The 21,028-nt window shown below is 47.5% G+C and overlaps 1 protein-coding gene across 1 annotated transcript in view; it reads left to right on the forward strand.

The window, feature by feature from the left end:
• Nucleotides 1–19,477, forward strand: part of scgn (secretagogin, EF-hand calcium binding protein) — a 52,824-nt gene extending 33,347 nt beyond the window's left edge. Inside the window, exons 5-12 of the mRNA XM_055654360.1 lie at nt 1,497–1,586; nt 2,659–2,715; nt 4,789–4,866; nt 8,601–8,656; nt 11,252–11,297; nt 12,941–13,000; nt 14,943–15,011; nt 16,026–19,477. Coding sequence (XP_055510335.1) covers nt 1,497–1,586; nt 2,659–2,715; nt 4,789–4,866; nt 8,601–8,656; nt 11,252–11,297; nt 12,941–13,000; nt 14,943–15,011; nt 16,026–16,154 — 585 coding nt within the window. The 3' untranslated portion in view covers nt 16,155–19,477. The remainder of the gene's footprint in view (nt 1–1,496; nt 1,587–2,658; nt 2,716–4,788; nt 4,867–8,600; nt 8,657–11,251; nt 11,298–12,940; nt 13,001–14,942; nt 15,012–16,025) is intronic.
• The last annotated feature ends 1,551 nt before the right edge of the window (nt 19,478–21,028 follow it).

Below are 21,028 nucleotides of genomic sequence, written 5' to 3' on the forward strand. Positions count from 1 at the left end.
AGTGGAAACATCCTCTCTATCCAAGCCTGTCGCAGTTCTGTAAGTTTCAATGAGGTCACCCCTCAACCTTCTAAACTCCAGCGAGTACAGGCCCAGTGCTGACAAAGGCTCATCATAGGTTAACCCAGCTCATTCCTGGGATCATTCTCGTAAAACCTCCTCTGGACCCTCTCCAGAGCCGGCACATCCTTCCTCAGATATGGCACCCAAAATTGCTGACAATCTTACAAATGCGGTCTGACCAGCGCCTTATAGAGCCTCAACATTACAATAGACAATAGACAATAGGAGCAGGAGTAGGCCATTCTGTCGTTCGAGTCAGCACTGCATCCCTGTTTTTGTATATTTATTATAATAGTAATAATAATAATAAACTTTAATTTGGACTCAAAGTCTAGACAAGGGACAACATTACATAAAAATGCATTGCATATTAAAAACATCATGAGTACATGTAAAATCTTAGTATATCATTTGTAAAAGCATCATCAATTATATATATTTTTTAAAAACATAATACATGAATTAAAATCCAGAATAAAAAGAATGATCAATGTCCTACAACGATACCAGTGTCTCCACAACTGGGATTCCTAGCGTGTAGTGCTAAACCTTATGTTTGATAATAATTACATTTTTAGAGTCATTTATCCTGCATATGAATTTATACATGTGGTGTCTTAGGATAGCTTCTAAAGTACTGACTCCTGCAGCCACAAACATGTTACTAACACTACACCATCTAGGTTTCCTTAGTAGTGTTCTCATGGCATCGTTATATGACACCTTTAGTCTCTGCAAACTCGTCTTTCCATAGTTCGACCACGGTTGCGCAGTGTAGAGTGGTGTGCAGTATGCTCTAAACAGCGACATCTTCACGGCATCTGCACACGCACCAAAATTACGCAAGAGAAGGTTCGCCTGTACATACAGCATACATCGTTGCCGATAAATATCCTCATCATCTGTCATTTGTTCTGTAATTAAATGCCCTAGATATTTTTCCTTATTACAGACACTAAGATTATTCTCAGACAATTTAAAATCAGGAAATTTTAGGCATTTATCCTCTTTGGTTCGACAGTTCATACCAGCACATTTACAAGCATTATATTTAATATCATGTTCCACATCAAACACAGAACATATAGTAAGGAGCTGCTGGAGACCAGCGTTAGACTATTATTACTATTAATTTCAGACTCAAGGTGCAGATAAGAGACGACATTACATAAACTACATTGCATATAAAAACACCGTCAAATACATATAAAAGCTGAGTAAATTACTTATAAGAGCACCATAAATGACATACAAAAACACAATGCATGATTTAGAATCCAGAATAAAAATAAAGATCAGTGTCCGACAACTAGACAACGATACCAATGTCTCCACACAATGTATACAAGCCCCCTTGAAATAAATGCCAGCATGGAGTTTGCATTGCAATGAATGAAGTGCATGTGTGTTGAAGTTATCTTCCCATCCTGCAGCTGGCCAACATGATTCTCCCGGAAGATGAAAACTTCCTCCTGTTATTCCGGCGTGAGACTCCACTGGACAACAGCGTGGACTTCATGCGGGTGGGTAACTGAGCTTGGGATCTAGGCCTGGAGGTTCATCTACCCGAAGGTCACATCATTTGTCTGCGTTTTGCATTTGGTTTTAGTTTAGTTCAGAGATACAGCGGGGAAACAGGCCCTTCGGCCCGCGTGGGTTTTCTCAACTAGAAAGAAAGTGCTGGAGTGACTCAGCGGGCCGGGCAGTGTCTTTGGAGAACACGGATGGCTGATATTTCTGGTCGAGACCCTTATCCCAAATGGTTGGTGGGGGCGGGAACGAAAGCTGGAAGAGAGGAGGGGCAGGACAAAGCCAGGTAGATATTGGGCAAACACAGGCTAGGGGAGTAGCTCAGCGGGACAGGCAGCATCTCTGGAGGGAAGGAATGGGTGATGTTTCAGGTCGAGACCCTTCTTCAGGCTGATGTCAAGGGAGTGGGAGGAACATAGATAAAGAAGTGTACAGATAAGGACATCTTCGGTGTAAACCAGCATCTGCAGTTCCTTCAGACACTAGAGGAGTTTTTGACAGACGGATGTGTAGGAAGGAACTGCAGATGCTGGTTTACACCAAAGATGGATGCAAAATGCTGGAGTAACTCAGCGGGACAGGCAGCATCTCTGGAGGGAAGGAATGGGTGATGTTTCAGGTCGGGACCCTTCTTCAGTTTAGGCTGATAGGCAGATGGTTGGACAAAAGCTGGAGATGAAAATACAGAAGGTGTGAGACAAAAGGATGGGAGGGTTGCGAATTGTGAAGCTGGAGGAAGGAATGGAGGTGGAAGGAGAGGGGGAGGGGAGAAATAGATGCAAGTCCAGGTTGGTCACAGGGGAGGTGGGGGGATGGGATAGAAGCGGGGTGGGGGAAGAAGGGAGAGGGGGAGGGTTTTTGAGCAAGTTTGACATTTATAAATTACCGCCAGATTGTAGGGGGTTAGTAGGGGGCGGATGCGAAAGTGGGATATAACATGGAACTAGCCTGAACAGGTGCTCGATGGTCAGCATGGACTCGGTGGGCCGAAGGGCCTGTTTCCTTGCTGTATCTCCAAACTAAATTGAACCAAATTAAACTCAGTTCTCCTGTTATCCTGTTTAGATCTGGCGTAAATACGACGCTGACAGCAGTGGATACATTTCTGCCTCTGAACTTCGAGTAAGTAAATGTGAAAGGAAGAAAGGGGCAAAGTTTAATGGAGTTATGCGGGTCAAGGTTTGTTTTACACAGGGTGGTGGGGGTCTGGAATGCGCTGCCAGGGGTGGTGGTGGAGGCAGACACGGCTTTTGGAAAAGCGCGTGGATGCGCAGGGAATGTTCATAAGTTCTAGGAGCAGAATTAGGCCATTCGGCCCATCAAGATCTATCTTTCCCTCTCTCGACCGGAGACCTCGGTTAAAACCCAGGCGGTCACAGGGAGAACGTGCAAACTCCGAACAAACAGCACGGAAGGTCAGGATTGAACCTGGATCTCTGGCACTGTGAGGCAGCAACTCCACCGTGCCGCCCTTATTTTACAACACATTTGATCCAGAGAGAGAGTCCTGCGTTTAAAATCTTGAATTCCATATCACTGCTTTGCGACCGGTGTCCTCTCTTTACACCGCACTTCTCTGCTGGGCCACTTGCTCCAGCAAGGAATAGTTGAAGCAGGAGTGGTGTCACCATTGTTCAGTTTAGTTTATTGTCACATGTACCGAGGTACAGTGAACAGCTTTTGTTTCGTGCTATCCAGTCAGCGGAAAGACAATACGTGATTACACTCGAGCCATTTACAGTGTACAGAGAGATTTAAGAGTATCAAAGTCAAAGTCAATTTTATTCGTCACATGCACCCGAAGATGCAGTGAAATGAATTTGTCAGCAGCGATACACTTAAAAAGAACACACAATACACAATAAGATTTAACACAAACATCCACCACAGCATTCTTCACTGTGGTGGAAGGCAACAAAGTTCAGTCAGTCCACCACCTTTGTTCATCCGTGGTCGGGGCCATGAAACATCCGTAGTCAACGTTACGGACGGCCCGATGTACAGACCCTCTCGTCGGGATGATCAAACCTCCGACGACGGGACGGTCAAACACACTCCGCGGCTTGGAGTGCCCGAATCGGCACTTTCCTACCGTAGACCGCGGCTGTGGAGCGAAGGGCCTGTTTCCGTGCTGTATGGCCCGATATACACAGAAACAGGAACAAATGACCACAGAATCATCAGACACCCACTTATAAACGTGAATACCCCACATTTTATTCTCCCCAGATTCCCAACAACTTTTACCCAGATTACACCACTCACCTACACTCGTTGGGCAATTTACTTTTAACTAGCTATTAACCTACCTAGCTCTTGAGGTGGGAGCAATGCAAACTCTGCACAGATATGAGCCAAAAGTGGGCAGGTGGGACTGGTGTCGATTTTTTGGTTTAGATTAAAGATACAGTGTGGAAATGGGTCCTTCGGCCCACCAGGTCCGCGCCGACCAACGATCCCCGCACACTAGCCCTATCCTACACCAGGGCTAGTAAATCATTCCATGCGTGTGTGACCCGCACACTAGCCCTATCCAACACACACACACACGCACACACACACCACACACACACACACACACACACACACACACACACACACACGCACACACACACACACACACACACACACACACACACACGCGGCACACCCACACACGCACACACACATGCACACGCACACACACACACACACACGCACACGCAGGAAATGATTTACAATTTTACCTAAGCCAATTAACCTACAAACCTGCACGTCTTTGGAGTGTAGAAGGTAACCGGAGCACCTGGAGGAAACTCACGCAGGTCACGGGGAGAACTCCATACGGACAGCACCTGTAGTTGGGATGGAACCCGGGTCTCTGGCGCTGTGAGGCAGCAACTCTACCGCTGCGCCACCGTGTCAAGCTGTTATCTTGCACTAGCATTATTCCCTTTTTCCTGTATTTGTGCACGGACATGTTGGCCAGCAGGGGCAAGTTGGGCTGAAGGGCCTGTCTGTACGCTGTATGACTCCGTGACGATGTTTGCCATCAACCTTTTGCAGGAAATGTGAAGTGGAACAGAGTGGAAATTGCTTTTTCTCTGTCCAATTAGTTGTTGAAAGCCAAGACTGCACAGAAGAAAGAGCGGGTGAACTGAATGCCAGGCAACAATATTTTATTTGTTTAATCTTTGCATCTATTGTGATCCGCAGAATTTCCTGAGAGACTTGTTTCTTCGACACAAGAAAACTATTCCAGACAACAAACTGGATGAGTACACAGACACAATGGTGAGTCTGTCCTTGTTCATCAGTCACTGAAAGTAAGCATGCAGGTGCAGCAGATTCAGATTCAGATTTTAATTGTCATTGTCAGTGTACAGTACAGAGACAACGAAATGCATTTAGCATCTCCCTTGAAGAGCGACATAGCAAACGATTTGAATAAAAAAATAATAAGTGTCCGGGGGGGGGTGGTGATTGGCAGTCACCGAGGTACGTTGTTGAGTAGAGTGACAGCCGCCGGGAAGAAGCTGTTCCTCGACCTGCTGGTTCGGCAACGGAGAGACCTGTAGCGCCTCCCGGATGGTAGAAGGGTAAACAGTCCATGGTTGGGGTGAGAGCAGTCCTTGGCGATGCTGAGCGCCCTCCGCAGACAGCGCTTGCTTTGGACAGACTCAATGGAGGGGAGCGTGGAACCGGGGATGCGTTGGTCAATTTTCACCACCCTCTGCAATGCCTTCCGGTCGGAGACAGAGCAGTTGCCATACCATACTGTGATGCAGTTGGGTAAGGATGCTCTCGATGGTGCAGCGCGGTTTAGAAGTTCACCAGGATCTGAGGAGACAGATGGACCTTCTTCAGTCTCCTCAGGAAAGAGACGCTGATGAGCCTTCTTGATCAGAGTAGAGGTATTGTGGGTCCAAGAGAGGTCATCGGAGATGTTGACTCCCAGGAACCTGAAGCTAGAAACACGTTCCACCTCCGTCCCGTTAATGTGGATGGGGGGGGGTGTGCGTGCCGTCTCTGGACTTCCTGAAGTATACAATGAGCTCCTTGGTCTTCTTGGCGGTAAGGGCCAGGTTGTTGTCAGCGCACCATGCTGCTAAGTGCTGGACCTCCTCCCTGTAGGCCAGCTCGTCGGTGTTGCTGATGAGGCCAATCACCGTTGTATCATCTGCATACTTGATGATGGTGTTAGTACCATGTACAGGTGTGGCAGTCATAGGTGAAGAGGGAGTAGAGTAGGGGGCTCAGCACACAGCTCTGTGGAACGCCGGTGTTCAGGGTGAGGGTTGAAGAGGTGTGCTTGTCTAACCTCACAGACTGGGGTCTGTTGGTTAGAAAGTCCAGTATCCAGTTGCAGAGGGAGGGGTCGATGCCCAGGTTACCGAGTTTGGTGATCAGTTTTGATGGAATAATGGTGTTGAATGCTGAGCTGTAATCGATGAACAGCATTCTTACGTAAGCAGGCAGTGAAGAAAGAAAATGACATGTTGGCCTTCATTGCGAGAGGATTTGAGCATCCACAAGAGAGATAGATAGGGCTCTTAAAAATAGCGGAGTCAGGGGATATGGGGAGAAGGCAGGATCGGGGTAATGATTGGGGATGATCAGACTGAATGGTGCTGGCTCGAAGGGGCAAAAGGCCTACTCCTGCACCTATTGTCTATTGTCTATAGGAGCAAGGACGCCCTACTGCAGTTGTACAGGGCCCTGGTGAGAAAACACCTGGAGTATTATGTGCGGTTTATTGTCTCCTAATTTGAGGAAGGAGATTCTTCCTATTGCGGGAGTGCAGCGGGAGTTCACCAGGTTAATTCCCGGGTTGGTGGGACTGACATATGATGAAAGAATAGACAATAGACAACAGACAATAGGTGCAGGAGTAGGCCATTCAGCCCTTCGAGCCAGCACAGGCATTCAATGTGATCACGGCTGATCATCCACAATGCTCGGGGGTCGCGTAACTATTGGGCCGACTGGGCTGATATTCACTGGAATATAGAAGGATGAGACGGGATCTGGTAGAAACGTACAACATTCTTAAGGGATTGGACAGGCTAGATGCAGGAAAAATGTTCCCCATATTGGGGGAGTCCAGAACCATGGATCACACAGCTTAAGAATAAGGGGGTAGGCCATTTTATAACTGAGATGAGGAAAAACTTTTTCATCCAGTGAATCTGTGGAATTCTCTGCCACAGAAGGCAGTGGAGGCCAATTCACTGGATGTTTTCAAGAGAGAGTTAAGGGTCTGTCCCACGAGCATGCGACTGCATGCGGCAAGCGCGACCAAACCGGAAGCGGGGGCTGCGTGGAGGTCAAGTGATCCCTTACGAGTTGACGTGAAGTTCGAACAAAGGCGTACGCCGTCAAGACGCTGCGTACGGCGTCGAGCCGGTGCGTACGGCCTCAATGTGGCTGTGGGCCGGCAGGCCGTTGCCGTGCGGAATCTTTGGACAGTGTCAGTTTATCGAAGCCCCGCGCGATGTCGGGAGCAGCTCCGGACAACTCCATACGGCTCCGGCGATCGAAGTGGGACCGACCCCACGAGGCCATATGGCTCAAGCGACCACGTTAGGTCGTGCTTGCCGCATGCAGTCGCGTGCTCGTGGAAAAGGCCTTTGAGATTTAGTTCTTAGGGCTAACGGAATCAAGGGATATGCGGAAAAAGCAGGAACGGGTACTGATTTTGGATGATCAGCCATGATCATATTGAATGGCGGTGCTGACTCGAAGGACTGAATGGCCTACTCCTGCACCTATTTTCTATCGTTTCAAAGTTTCATTAACTCACTGCCTGAATGTGAGCAGCATATTTCACAGCTCACTAACTCCAGAGCCGTTGTTTGTGTGTCAGACCAAAGCTTTTCTCTGTGCCCATGGATTTAGTTCCAATCTACGCCATCCCAGCCTGGATGTCTTATCTGTTCTATTTGATGCAGTAATAACTGATTTGGACAGTCCTGTTTATTTTATTTTTATTTAGCTGGGTGCATTGTAATGCATTTGAAGATGGCTCCTTACACATAAGCATGTCAGCTGGCCTAGTTTAGTTCTTTAAGTTTCATTTTTCAGTTCATTATTTAGTTCACAGTTTAGTGTTTAGTTTCATAGAAACATAGAAAACAGGTGCAGGAGGAGGCCATTTGGCCCTTCGAGCCAACACCACCATTCACTGCGATCATGGCTGATCATCCACAATCAGTAACCCGTGCCTGCATTCTCCCCATACCCCTTGATTCCGCTAGCCTCTAGAGTTCTATCTAACTCTCTTTTAAATTAATCCAGTGAATTGACCTCTACTGCCGTCTGTGGCAGGGAAATCCACAAATTCACAACTCTCAGTTTTAAATGGCCTCCCCTTTATTCTTAGACTGTGGCCCCTGCTTCTGGACTCCCCCATCATTGGGAACATCTTTCCTGCATCGGTTTTAGTTTCTTTTGGAGATACAGCGCGGAAACCGGCCCTTCGGCCCACTGAGTCCGTGCCGACCAGCGATCCCCGATCTCCACACATTAAAGGGGCTGTCCCACTTGGGTGACCTAGTTGGCGAGTTTAGAAGAGTTTGAAAAAATGACCTGTTGAAGACCTCCTTCGACTATGTAGAATTCCTCCTTCAACCTCCTTCGACTATGTTGAAGACTAGCTTCGACTAGCTACGACTAACTTCGGGAAAATTGGAAACCGAATAGTGGGGAGTGAAGACGACCTCCTTCGATCTCCTTCGACCTCCCTCCGACTATGATGAAGACTATCTACGGCTACCTTCGACTACCTTCGACTACCCTCGATTACCTAGGACTAACATGCCGACCTACTACGAGCTACTACGACTAAACCTACGAGTAAAAAAAGTATTGATTTTTTTCCATGGCGACCTTTGTTTATTCGCGGGCATTTTTAAACATATTTTAAAAACATGTACACCAAGTTTATTAACATGAAAATGCTCATTGTTTGCATGTGGAAATCTATCTTGTGTGATGACCTCTCACTATTCACGATCAATTCATTTCAGATGAAAATCTTTGATAAAAACAAAGATGGCCGCCTGGACCTTAATGACCTGGCAAGGTTAGTTGAAACTATACGCTGCACCTCAACCTGTCTCTAGACGGTCTGGCCTTCTAGAATAAGTGTCGTAAACCCATGGTATCATAGACGTCTTTATAACGGATATTGGTTATAGCTGACTGTTTCTTTGAGAAAACACAGGCTGCAAGTTACACTACAGAGGCTATTTCCCTCCTGGGATAAATTTCCCTCCTGGGATGAATAATGTTCTATCGTATCATATAGAAGTTGCAAGGCATTGAAATTGAAAAAGCATTGAAATTGAAATTGACAAGGCATTGAAATTGACAAGGCATTGAAATTGACATTGAAATTGACAAGGCATTGAAATTGACAAGGCATTGAAATTGACAAGGCATTGAAATTGACAAGGCATTGAAATTGACAAGGCATTGAAATTGACAAGGCATTGAAATTGACAAGGCATTGACATTGACAAGGCATTGAAATTCGAAATTGACAAGGCATCGAAATTGACAAGGCATCGAAATTGACAAGGCATTGAAATTGACAAGGCATTGAAATTGACAAGGCATTGAAATTGACAAGGCATTGAAATTGACAAGGCATTGACATTGACAAGGCATTGAATTGTTGAAATTGACAAGGCATTGACAAGGCATTGACAAGGCATTGAAATTGACAAGGAATTGAAATTGACAAGGCATTGAAATTGACCAGCAATCGCTTCCATCGACATTTAACTCCATTAAACAATGTAGCAAACAGCCTTTAGTGTTTTTAGCTTGCAGTAACAAAAATACATTGTTAGCTGTTAGAAAGAACTTTGTATTTGAAAACAACGTTGTTGTTTCACGGAGAGACCGCTATGTGGTTGGAGCAAATTCCTTACTCGGTTATAGCGGACAATCGGCAATAACGGACACCCCCCACTCATCGCCACCCCCCACCCCATGGTCCGTGAGAACGGGGGTTTACTGTACTTAAAGCAAGACGATAACCAGTGAAGATAAACATATTTAAAGCAGATGGATTACCTGTGGGAGAAGATACTTTTAGACAGGTGCAGAGACGCCAGGTGTTGGCAGCATCCCCGCAGAAGTACCGCACACACCTGCAAAACAAGAACACTTAGTAACCCGTGACATCCACCGCCATCTTGTACATGTCCCCCACTTACAGAATGCACAACTGTAGTTGCAGTTCATGAGTTATAGGAGCAGCATTAGGCCATTCGGCCCATTGAGTCTACTCCGCCATTCAATCATGGCTGCTCCATCTTTCCCTCTCAACCCCATTCTCCCGCCCTCTCTCCGTAACCACTGACAACCCGTACATATCAAGAGTTTATCGATCTCTGCCTTAAAAATATCAATTGGCTTGGCCTCCACAGCCATCTGTGGCAATGAATTCCAAAAAATTGACCAAATAAATTCCTCCTCCTTTCATATACGACCACAAGACATGGGAGCAGAATCAGGCCATTTGTCCATTGAGTCTACTCCGCCATTCAATTACACCATCCTAGAGGTACATCCTTCCAGGGATGGCATCTCTGGAGGTCTGAGGAAGGGTCCCGACCCGAAACGTCGCCCATTCCTTCTCTCCAGAGATACTGCCTGTACCGCTGAGTTACTCCAGCTATTTGTGTCTGTCTATGGAAGAGGTTGGGTAAGCTAGGACTCTATCGCTCAGATAAAGGGCTTGCAAAATGGTTGACACAATGTTGTACATTGCGAACAATTGGACAATACTCCTAGCATTTCATTCCCATTCTCTCCCCAGGTCCCCTAATAAACCCGTCCCGTTTCCAGTGCTGAAGAATGATCATCAAGAGCCTGGAGAATTGTTCTCTTTCTCCTCTTCTTCTTCTTCTCCTTCTCCTTCTCCTTTCTCCTTCTCCTTCTCCTTCTCCTTCTCCTTCTCCTTCTCCTTCTCCTTCTCCTCCCCCTTCTCCTTCTCCTCCTCCTTCCTCTCCTCCTCCTCCTCCCCCTCCTCCTCCCCCTCCTCCCCCCCCCTCCCCCCCCCCCCTCCCCCTCCCCCTCCCCCCCCCCCCCTCCCCCCCCCCCTCCCCCTCCCCCCCCCCCCCCCCCTCCCCTCTCCCTCCCCTCCCCTCTCCCTCCTCCCTCTCCCTCCCCCCCTCCCCCTCCCCCTCCCCCTCCCCCTCCTCCCTTCCCCTCCCTCCCCCTCCTCCCCTCTCTCCTCCCCTCTCCCTCTCCCTCCTCCCTCTCCCCTCCTCCTTCTCCTCCCTCCCTGACTCCAGGCACTATAGCCTGTTCAATGTGGTGTTGTCGAGCAGATGTTCAATGACGGTGCTCTGAGCCTCGGTGAGGCCTTCCGCAGTCAGCTGCAGCCGGGTGATGCCATCCGGTTCGACATGCGAAGGTGCCCGCCCTAAACAGGGCGCATGCTCCTGGGTTGGCGCCGAGCTGCGGCGACTGAGGTTGCAAGCTGTTGTTGTTTGTTCGTTGTTTTTCTGCTGCTTGCTGTCTCTAGTTGTTGTCGTTCGCCTGACTGAGGTCAGTTGACAGGGCTCACCACGGGGAGGTCGACAACATCAGCCCTGGACAATTGTTGATATGTCTTCTGTTTGGATGGCTTTAGATTTTGGACTGACATTCTTTTCTATCACAGGATTCTATCGATGGATGAAAATTTCCTTCTGCAGTTCAAAATGGATGTAAGTTCAACGTTCGAAACGTTCCTCTGAGAGCAAAGGGCAGCGCAGCGGTCCAGTTGCTGCCTTTTTCCCACGGAGGAAAAAATCTATAAACTAAACAAAAGGACACAGAGTGCTGGAGTAACTGGGCGGGTCAGGCAGCATCTCTGGAGAACGTGGATAGGTGACGTTACGGGTCAGACTAAAAAAGGGTCTGAAGAACGTCATCTATCCATGTTCTCCAGAGATGCTGCCTGACCCACTGTGTTACTCCAGCGCTTTGTGGCAATTTAGATTTTCATTGACATTGGCACGGTTTGGCGCCAGATACCCGGGTTCGATCCTGATCACAGGTGCTATTTTTACGGAGTTTGTATGTTCTCCCCGTGACCTGTGTGGGATTTTCTCCAGGTTCTCCGCTTTCCTCCCACGGACCAAAGACGTACAGGTTTGTAGGTTAATTGGCTTCAATAAAATTGTAAATTGTCCAAAGAGTGTGTAGGATAATGCTTGTGTACAGGGATCACTGGTTGGCCCTGTCTCAGTGGGCTGTAGAAAATAGTCAAGCCTTTATTCCTACTACTAAAATGCATGACTCCACACTTCACTGCACTTTATTCCATCTGCCACTTCTCTGCCCACTCGCCCAACCTGTCCAAGTCCTTCTGCAGAGTCCCTGCTTTTTCTCTACACTACCTGCCCCTCCACCTATTTTAATATCATCCGCAAACTTGGCCACAGAGCCTTCAGTCCCCTCGTCCAAATCATTAATATACAACGTGAGGAGTAGCGGCCCCAGCACCAACCCCTGCGGAACTCCGCTAGTCACTGGCAACCAACCGGAAAAAGCCCCCTTTATTGCCACTTCTGCCATCCAGCCAACCTGCTATCCATGACAGTATCTGCCCGTTGATGCCGTGGGCTCTCGTCTTCCTTAGCAGCCTCACGTACGGCACCTTATCAAAGGCTTTCTGAAAATCTAGGTAAATAACATCCACTGACTCTCCTTTGTCTGTCCTGCTATTTACTTCCTCAAAGAATTCCAGCAGATTCGCCAGGCAAGATCTCCCCTTCACAAAACTAAGCTATAAACTAAATTAAACTAACACATCCTTTTTGACGCATTGAATAAAATTGTTTCACCTTGACTTTGCCCACATTGAGGGCGGCACGGTGGCGCAGCGGTAGATTTACTGCCTTACAGCGAATGCAGCGCCAGAGACCCGGGTTCGATCCCGACTATGGGTTCTGTCTGTACGGAGTTTGTACGTTCTCCCCGTGACCTGTGTGGGTTTTCTCTGAGATCTTCGGTTTCCTCCCACACTCCAAAGAAGTACAGGTTTGTAGGTTAATTGGCTTAGTAAATGTAAATGTTGTCCCAAGTGTGTGGTGTGTGGGATAGTGCCAGTGTGCGGGGATCGCTGGTCGGCGTGGACCCGATGGGCCGAAGGGCCTGTTTCCACGCTGTATCTCTAAACGAAACTAAAATGTTGCAATTCCCTAGAATTATCCGAGATGAAATTTCCTGTTGTCTTGTTATCGTATATCAACCTATTTTTCATACAATTTCACCTTGATTTGGTTTTGACAAATCGAGCTATGCTCTCACCTTTTCAATGAAAATGACCACTGTTTGTCATTACTTTTCTCCCTTTTTTGCAAAGGCTTGCAGCCTGGAGGAACGAAGAAGTGACTTTGAGACGATTTTCTCTCACTATGACGTGGTGAGTGATGTTTATATGTCGACCTATAGTGGACACAGCCCAGACCATCACACAAACCAACCTCCCTTCCATTGACTCCATTTATACCTCAGGGAAGGGGGGTGGCGCAGCGATAGAGCTGTTGCCTTAGAGCGCTTGCAGCGACGGAGACCCGGGTTCAATCCCGATCACGGGTGCTGTCTCCATGGAGTTTGTACGTACTCCCCGTGACCTGCGTGGGTTTTCTCCGAGATCTCCCACGCTCCAAAGGCATACAGGTTTGTAGGTTAATTGGCTTGGTGTAAGTGAAAATCGTCCGTAGCGTCTGTAGGTTAGTGTTGGTGTGCGGGGATCGCAGGTCCGTGCCGACTCTGTGGGCCGAAGTGCCTGTTTCCATGCTGCATCTCTAAACTAAACTAAAATAACCTAAACTCACGCTGCCTTGGCAAGGCCAGCAGCATAATCAAGGACGATTCGCACCTTGGCCACTCCCTCTTCTCCCCTCTCCCATCAGGCAAAAGGTATAGAAGTGTGAAAACGCACACCTCCAAATTCAGGGACAGTTTCTTCCAATTTCTTATCATGTAACTGAATCATCCTCCCACAACCAGAGATCAGTGCTGAACTACTATCTACCTCTTTGGTGACCATCAGACTATCCCTGATCAGAGTACACTGGCTTTACCTTGCATTAAGTGTTATTCCCTTATAATGTATCAATGCACTGTAAAGGGCTTGATTGTAATCTTGTATTGTCTTTCCGCTGACTGGTTAGCACGCAACATAAGCTTCTCACTGCACCGTGGCACACGTGACCGTAAACTAAATTGGAACGGAAACCCTGTCACACTATGTCCAGCCTCTCCCCTTTACCAACTTCTCGTCTGCGCCACCATAATTAGTCAGAAGAAGGATCTCGACCAGAAACTTCGCCAGTCCATGTTTTCCGGAGATGCTGCATGACCCACTGACTTACTCCAGCATTTGATGTCCTTTTGTGTAAGCAAAAATTATTGTTGATCTCCTGAGACCAGGCCAGTCATGGGACTCTGTGTACCAGGAGTGTTCAGTCTCGCTGTGAGAGAATGCCTGGTTGCTCTGGGAGGTGCACACACGCAAGTGTACACGATTTTCCTTACAGGAGCATAAAGTCATAAGGAATAGGAGTAGAATTAGGCCATTCGACCCATCATGTCTACTCCGCCATTCAATCACGGCTGATCTATCTCTCCATCCTAACCCCATTCTCCTGCCTTCTGCCCAGAACAATAGACAATAGGTGCAGGAGTAGGCTATTCGGCCCTTCGAGCCAGCAGCACCATTCACTGTGATCATGGCTGATCATCCACAATCAGTACCCCGTTCCTGCCTTCTCCCCACATCCATTGACTCCGCTATCTTTAAGACCGAAACGTCACCCATTCCTTCTCTCCATATGCTGCCTGCCCGGCTGAGTTACTCCAAGCATTTTGTGTCTATCTTCATGATAAGGGAATAATGTTCAGTGCAAGGTAAAGCCGGTGATGTCTGATCAAAGATCACGGTCACGGTGGCGCAGCGGTAGAGTTGCTGCCTTACAGCGAATGCAGTGCCGGAGACCGGGTTCGACTACGGGTCCTGACTACGGGTTCTCTGTCTGTACGGAGTTTGTACATTCTCCCAGTGACCTGCTTGGGTTTTCTCCAAGATCTTCGGTTTTCTCCCACGCTCCAAAGACGTGCAGGTTTATTGATTAATTGGTGTGGTAAATGTAAAAAAAAATATATTCCTAGTGGGTGTAGGATGATGTTAATGTGCGGGGATCGCTGGTTGGCGCGGACCCGTTTCCACGCTGGATCTCTAAACTAAACTAAACTAAACTAAAAGATAGTCCGAGGGTCACCGATGATGTAGATAGTGGTTCCGTGCTGCTCCTCAACTGAAAGGATTTACTAATCCTCGATTGTTGCTGATTATTTTGCAGAGTAAAACAGGAGCCCTGGAAGGTCCTGAGGTGGACGGGTTTGTTAAAGATATGATGGAATTGGTGAAGGTAGGTTTATGCAAGATGTATTGGCATAAAAAATGTCCATTTATGTATCGTGAATGTGTGAGTGAATAGACAATAGACAATAGGTGCAGGAGGAGGCCATTCGCCCCTTCGAGCCAGTACCGCCATTCGTTGTGATCAAGGCTGATCATCCACAATCAGTACCCCATTCCTGCCTTCTCCCCATAATCCCCTGACACCACTATCTTTAAGAGCTCTATCTAACTCTCTGTTGAAAGCCTCCACTGCCTTCTGTGGCCCCTGGTTCTGGACTCTCCCAACATCAGGAACATTTTTCCGGCCTCTATCATGTCCGAACCTTTAATAATCTTCTGTTTCAATAAGATCCCCTCTCATTCTTCTAAATTCCAGAGTATACAAGCCCAGCTGCTCCATTCTCTCAGCATATGACAGTCCCGCCATCCCGGGATTTAACCTGGTGAACCTACGCTGCAAGAATGTCCTTCCTCCAATTTGGAGACCAAAACTGCACACAATACTCCAGGTGTGGTCTCACAAGGGCCCTGTACAACTGCAGAAGGACCTCTTTTCTCCTACACTTCCTATGTTTCCACTGCCACTAAGATGAATATAAATAGCGCCAATGCTAGCAATATTGTTGGCGGCACAGTGGGGCAGCAGTAGACTTGCTGCCTTACAGCGCCAGGGACCCAGGTGAACATGGGTGCTGTCTGTGCAGAGTTTGCATGTTCCCCCTTGACCTGCGGGGGTTTTCTCCGGGTGCCCCGGTTTCCTCCTACACTACAAAGACATACAGGTTTGTGGATTAATTGGTTTGGTATAAATGTAAATTGTCCCTAGTGTGTGTCGGATAGTGTTAGTGTGCGGGGATCGCTGGTCAGCACGGACGCGGTGGGCCGAAGGGCCTGTTTGTGCGCTGTATCTCTAAAGTCAGAAGTAAAGTGAACATATAGTGCGTGTGATACAATGGAGTGAAAATGCATGAGGGCAAGGCGCCAGCTTTAGTTTAGTCATTTTTTCTCTTATTTTCTTCAGTCAACTATTACCGGAGTTGACCTGGACAAGTTCCGTGAGATTCTGCTGCACCACTGCGATGTGAACCAGGATGGAAAGATTCAGAAGACTGAGCTGGCTCTCTGCCTGGGGCTGAAAATGAGCCAATGAAGCCGGCCACGCGGCCAGCTGCTCCACACTGTTTTAACCGCACGTCCTAATCTAACCTTGATAACATTTGCCGACAATCCCCAGCTCTGTGCCTCACCGCGGTGCTCCATGTTTGTGCCGGAGAGGGGAAGTGAAACTCATCTCCCCCCCCCCAATCAATCGATCAATCGATTCAGCACTTGTTATTGGAAAGCTCGAATGCTTTTGAATATGCATGCCTAGATGCAATGTGTTCATTAGGTCTTATAGGAACAGAATTAGAATTAGGCCATTTGGTCCATCAAGCCCGCTCCGCCATGGCTGATCCAACTACCTTTTCCTTCTTAACCCCATTCTCACTTATTTTTTATTGTCATTGATAAAACGATGCAGACACTATAAATGGCAAAAAATAAACAGTGCTGGAGTAAACCAGTGGATCAGGCAGCATCTCTGGAGAACATAAGTTCATAAGTTCTAGGAGAAGAATTAGGCCATTCAGCCCATCGAGTCAACTCTGCCATTCAATCATGGCGGATCTATCTCTCCCTCCCAACCCCATTCTCCTGCCTTCTCCCCATAACTCCTGACACCCGCACTAATCAAGAACACGGATGCATGACGTTACGTGTCGGGACCGCTCTTTCGAAACGTGGTCTATCCATGTTCACAAGTTATAGGAGTAGAATAAGGCCATTAGGCCCATCTAGTCTATTCCACCATTCAATCATGGTTGATCTCTGCCTCCTAATCCCATTTTCCTGCCTTTTCCCATATAATCCTTGACACCCGTTCTAATCAAGAATTTGTCTATCTCTGCCTTAAAAATATCCACCGGCTTGGTCTCCACAGCCCTCTGTGGCAATGAGTTCCACAGATTAACTTCCCTCTGAGTAAAGAAGTTCCTCCTCACCCTTCTAAAACTCCCTTTCGTCTTTCTAAAGGTACGTCCTTTAATTCTGAGGTTGTGACCTCTGGTCCTAGACTCTCCCACCAGTGGAAATAACTTTTCCACATCCACTCTATCCAGGCCTTTCATTATTCTGTATGAGGTCCCCCCCTCAACCTTCTAAACTCCAGCGAGTACAGGCCCAGTGGTGTCAAAAGCTCATCATATGCTAACCCTAGGATCATTCTTAACATTCCAGAGATGCTGCCTGACCTGCTGTGTTACTCCAGAACTGAATGACATCCAGAACTGCAAATGCTGGTTAACATACGAAAGGGCACAAAGTGCTGGAGTAACTCAGCAGGTCAGGCATCACATCTCTGGTGAACATGGACAGGTGATGTTTCTGGTCGGGACCCTTCTTTTGTTGAAAGTACTCATTCAGTCTCCAGAGTGTTCCTATTCCCTGAAACTTTATTATTTAGGAACTGTACCTCATCCCCCTCTCCCTCCCCTTTTCATTATCACTCATCCCTCTTTTCTATCTGTCACGGGTCAGGATATTTCTTCCAAAACATCACCTCCCCATGCTCTACAGAGATGCTTCCTAACCTGCTGAGTTACTCCAGTACTTTTTATTTTGTAAACTAGCACCTGCAATTCCTTGCAGAAACAAAGAACTGCAGATGCTGGTTTACAGGTAAGAGGACATAAAGTGTGTCAGGGGTTATGGGGATAAGGCAGGAGAATGGGGTTGGGAGGGTAAGTAAAGTAAGTAAGTAAGTAAGTTTGTCGGCCAAGTATTCACCTACAAGGAATTTGCCTTGGTGTTCCGCCCACAAGTAACAACATGACATGCAGCGACAGTTATGAATGACTCAGAAAACACTAAACATTAATAATAATAAAACATTAATGATAAAACACCATTGATCAAGCATGTGAACCAACAAAATACCAGATCAAAGGGAATGGGGTTGGGAGGGAGAGATAGATCAGCCATGATTGAATGGTGGAGTAGACTTGATGGGCTGAATGGCCTAATTCTACTCTTATCACTTAAGACCTTATGACACATAGTGCTGGAGTAACTCAGAGGGTCAGGAAGCATCTCTGGAGAGCTTGGAAAGGTGACGTTTCGGGTCTGGACCATTCTTCAGACTGATTATGGGGCGGGGAAGGGGGGGGGGGGGGAAGCTGGAAGACAGGAAGGGCAAGACAATGTCTAGTTGGTTATAGGTGGACGCAGGTAAGGGTTTGATAGGCATATGGTCGGACAAAGAGCAGAGATGAAAGGCTACGGGTGAGACAAAAGGATTGAAGGGTTGTGACTTGTGAAGCCAGAGGAAGGAATGTCAGTGGAAGGGAAGGGGGGAGGTCTGAAGGGTCCCATCCCGAAACGTCCTCTGTCCATGTTCTCTGGAGATGCTGCCTGACCTGCTGAGTTCCTCCAGCACTTTGTGGCCTCATCTGTAATTCCTCGTGTCTCCATTGTAAATGGCAAATACCGGTTTGAACCATTCATTCCATTTCTCATCATTATTGTAAGGCACTGTCCACAGATTTTGACAATGGCCGCATGCTACGTAATCCAGCAAAACCTGAACTTGACCGATGAGATTAAAAGTTGAAGTGTCCATTCCTGGTGCTCTGCGTCGATCTAAAAAAGAGGAATGTTTTTGGGAAATATCGCATGTATTTTAAGGAAAAAACAACAGACATCAGGGGCTGTATTATTCCACAGTGCCTTTCTGGACATTATCCTGTTGCTAAAAAAAAAAGCAATATGTACCTGGTAGTGAATGATTTAACATCCAGCACAGTGGCGCAGCGGTAGAGTTGCTGCCTCACAGCGTCAGAGACCCGGGTTCGATCCTGACTACGGGTTACTGTCTGCCCAGAAATTGTACGTGACCTGCGTGGGATTTCTCCGGGTGCTCCGGTCTCCTCCCACATTCCAAAGGTGTACAGGTTTGCAGGTTAATTGGCTTTGATAACATTGTAAATTGTCCTCCAGAGTGTGTGTATGTGTGTGTGTGTGGGTGGGATAGTGTTGGTGCTGGGGGTTGGTGTTGGGATCGGTGGTGTTGGTGTTGGGATCGGTGGTCGGCACGGACTCGGTGGGCCTAAGGGCCTGTTTCCGCCCCGTATCTCTGAACTAAACTAAACCCTGTTGCTGAGGTATCGGTGAAAGCTTGCATTTGGAGTCCGTTACAGGAGCTTCGCTCGACGTCTAATTTCCACTTATTCAGCTCCTAGCACTTCTGCCACAGTAACGCGAAAGCAGTTCGCTTATTTTGCCAAGTATTCAATGACTATTGTGTCTTCTGCATGTCACAGGGCTGTGTATGTTTTAAATCTTTAGCTCTGTTAGTTTTATGCCATGCAGCCTGTATGCCGGGATACTGTTCTTTCGTGGTTGTCAAATTAAATTAAATTGATGTGGAGGAATGTACTGGTTGACTTTTCGTTCCTGTTCTTTGTCTTGAGACACTATATTTGCGCTCTTTTTTCCTGCCTGGTTCATGTTATTGAACCATCACACAGCATAGATAGACTCTGTTCAGCTCAACCTATCTGCTATGCCTTTTTGAATGAGGTTGGCACGGTGGCACAGCGGTAGAGTTACTGCCTCGCAGCGCCAGAGACCCGGGTTCGATCCCGACTGTGTGTACGGAGTTTGTACGTTCTCCCCGTGACCTGCGTGGGTTTTCTCCTGGTGCTCCGGTTTCCTCCCACACTCCAAAGACTCATGGGTTTGTAGGTTAGTTGGCTTGGTAGAAATGTAACAATTATCCTACAAGTGTAGGATAGTGTTAATGTGCGCGGATCAATGGACGGTGCGGACTCGGTGGGCCGAAGGGCCTTTTTCTCTAGCCTGTGGCTCTAACTAAATATCACAATAGACAATTGACAATAGGTGCAGGAGTAGGCCATTCGGCCCTTCGATCCAGCACCGCCATTCGATGTGATCATGGCTGATCATCCCCAATCAGTACCCCGTTCTTGCCTTCTCACCACATCCAATGACTCCGCTATCTTTAAGATCTCTCTTGAAAGTATCCAGAGAACCGGCCTCCACCACTCTCTGAGACAGAGAATTCCACAGACTCACATTTCTCTGTGTGAAAAAGTGTTTCCTCGTCTCTGTTCTAAATGGCTTACCCCTTATTCTTAAACTGTGCCCCTATTTCTGGACTCCCCTAACATTGGGAACATGTTTTCTGCGTGTCCAAACCCTTAACAGTCTTATATGTTTCAATACGATCCCCTTTCATTCTTCTAAACTCCAGAGTGTACAAGCCCAGCCACTCCATTCTCTCAGCTTATAACAGTCCTGCCATCCCGGGAATTAACCTTGTAAACCTACGCTGCAATCCCTCAATAGCAAGAATATCCTTCCTCAAATTAGGGGACCAAAACTGTGCACAATACTCCAGGTGTGGTCTCACTACGGCTCTGTACAACTGCAGAAGGACCTCTTTGCTCCTATACTCAACTCACACAGCATAGGGAGAGTCCATTCAGTTCAACCTATCTGCTATGCCTCTTTGAATGAGGTTGGCACGGTGGTGCAGCGATAGAGTTGCTGCCTCGCAGCACCAGGGACGCAGGTTCAGTAGGATCTTATTTGTCACATGTACCGAGGGACAGTGAAATTCATTTTTGTGTACAGTTCGGTACAAGTATCACTATATACATAAGCACTCAGACACACCTTAGATAAGCATCTCAGATACAGTACAAGTGTACAGCAGCGGTGCACTCAGACACTAGCCAGAGTCACCAGTTTGGCGCCATTTTCAAGTCCCATTTGTTGTAAGTGCAGGGAACTTGGCTTGACCGTGAAGGCCCGTTGTCATGGCGACGTTGCAGGGTCGGCCTGGCCAGGCATAGCCGTGGTGTCCTCCGTCAATGCTTCACCGCTGTAGGCCGCGTGCGGTCCACGCGCTCGGCGTGTTGGAGCGGCGCCTGGTCTAGCCCAGCCCCAGGTTGGGTTTTTTAA

This window comes from Leucoraja erinacea, chromosome 2, assembly GCF_028641065.1.
Source record: "Leucoraja erinacea ecotype New England chromosome 2, Leri_hhj_1, whole genome shotgun sequence".
Taxonomy (NCBI): Eukaryota; Metazoa; Chordata; class Chondrichthyes; order Rajiformes; family Rajidae; genus Leucoraja; species Leucoraja erinaceus.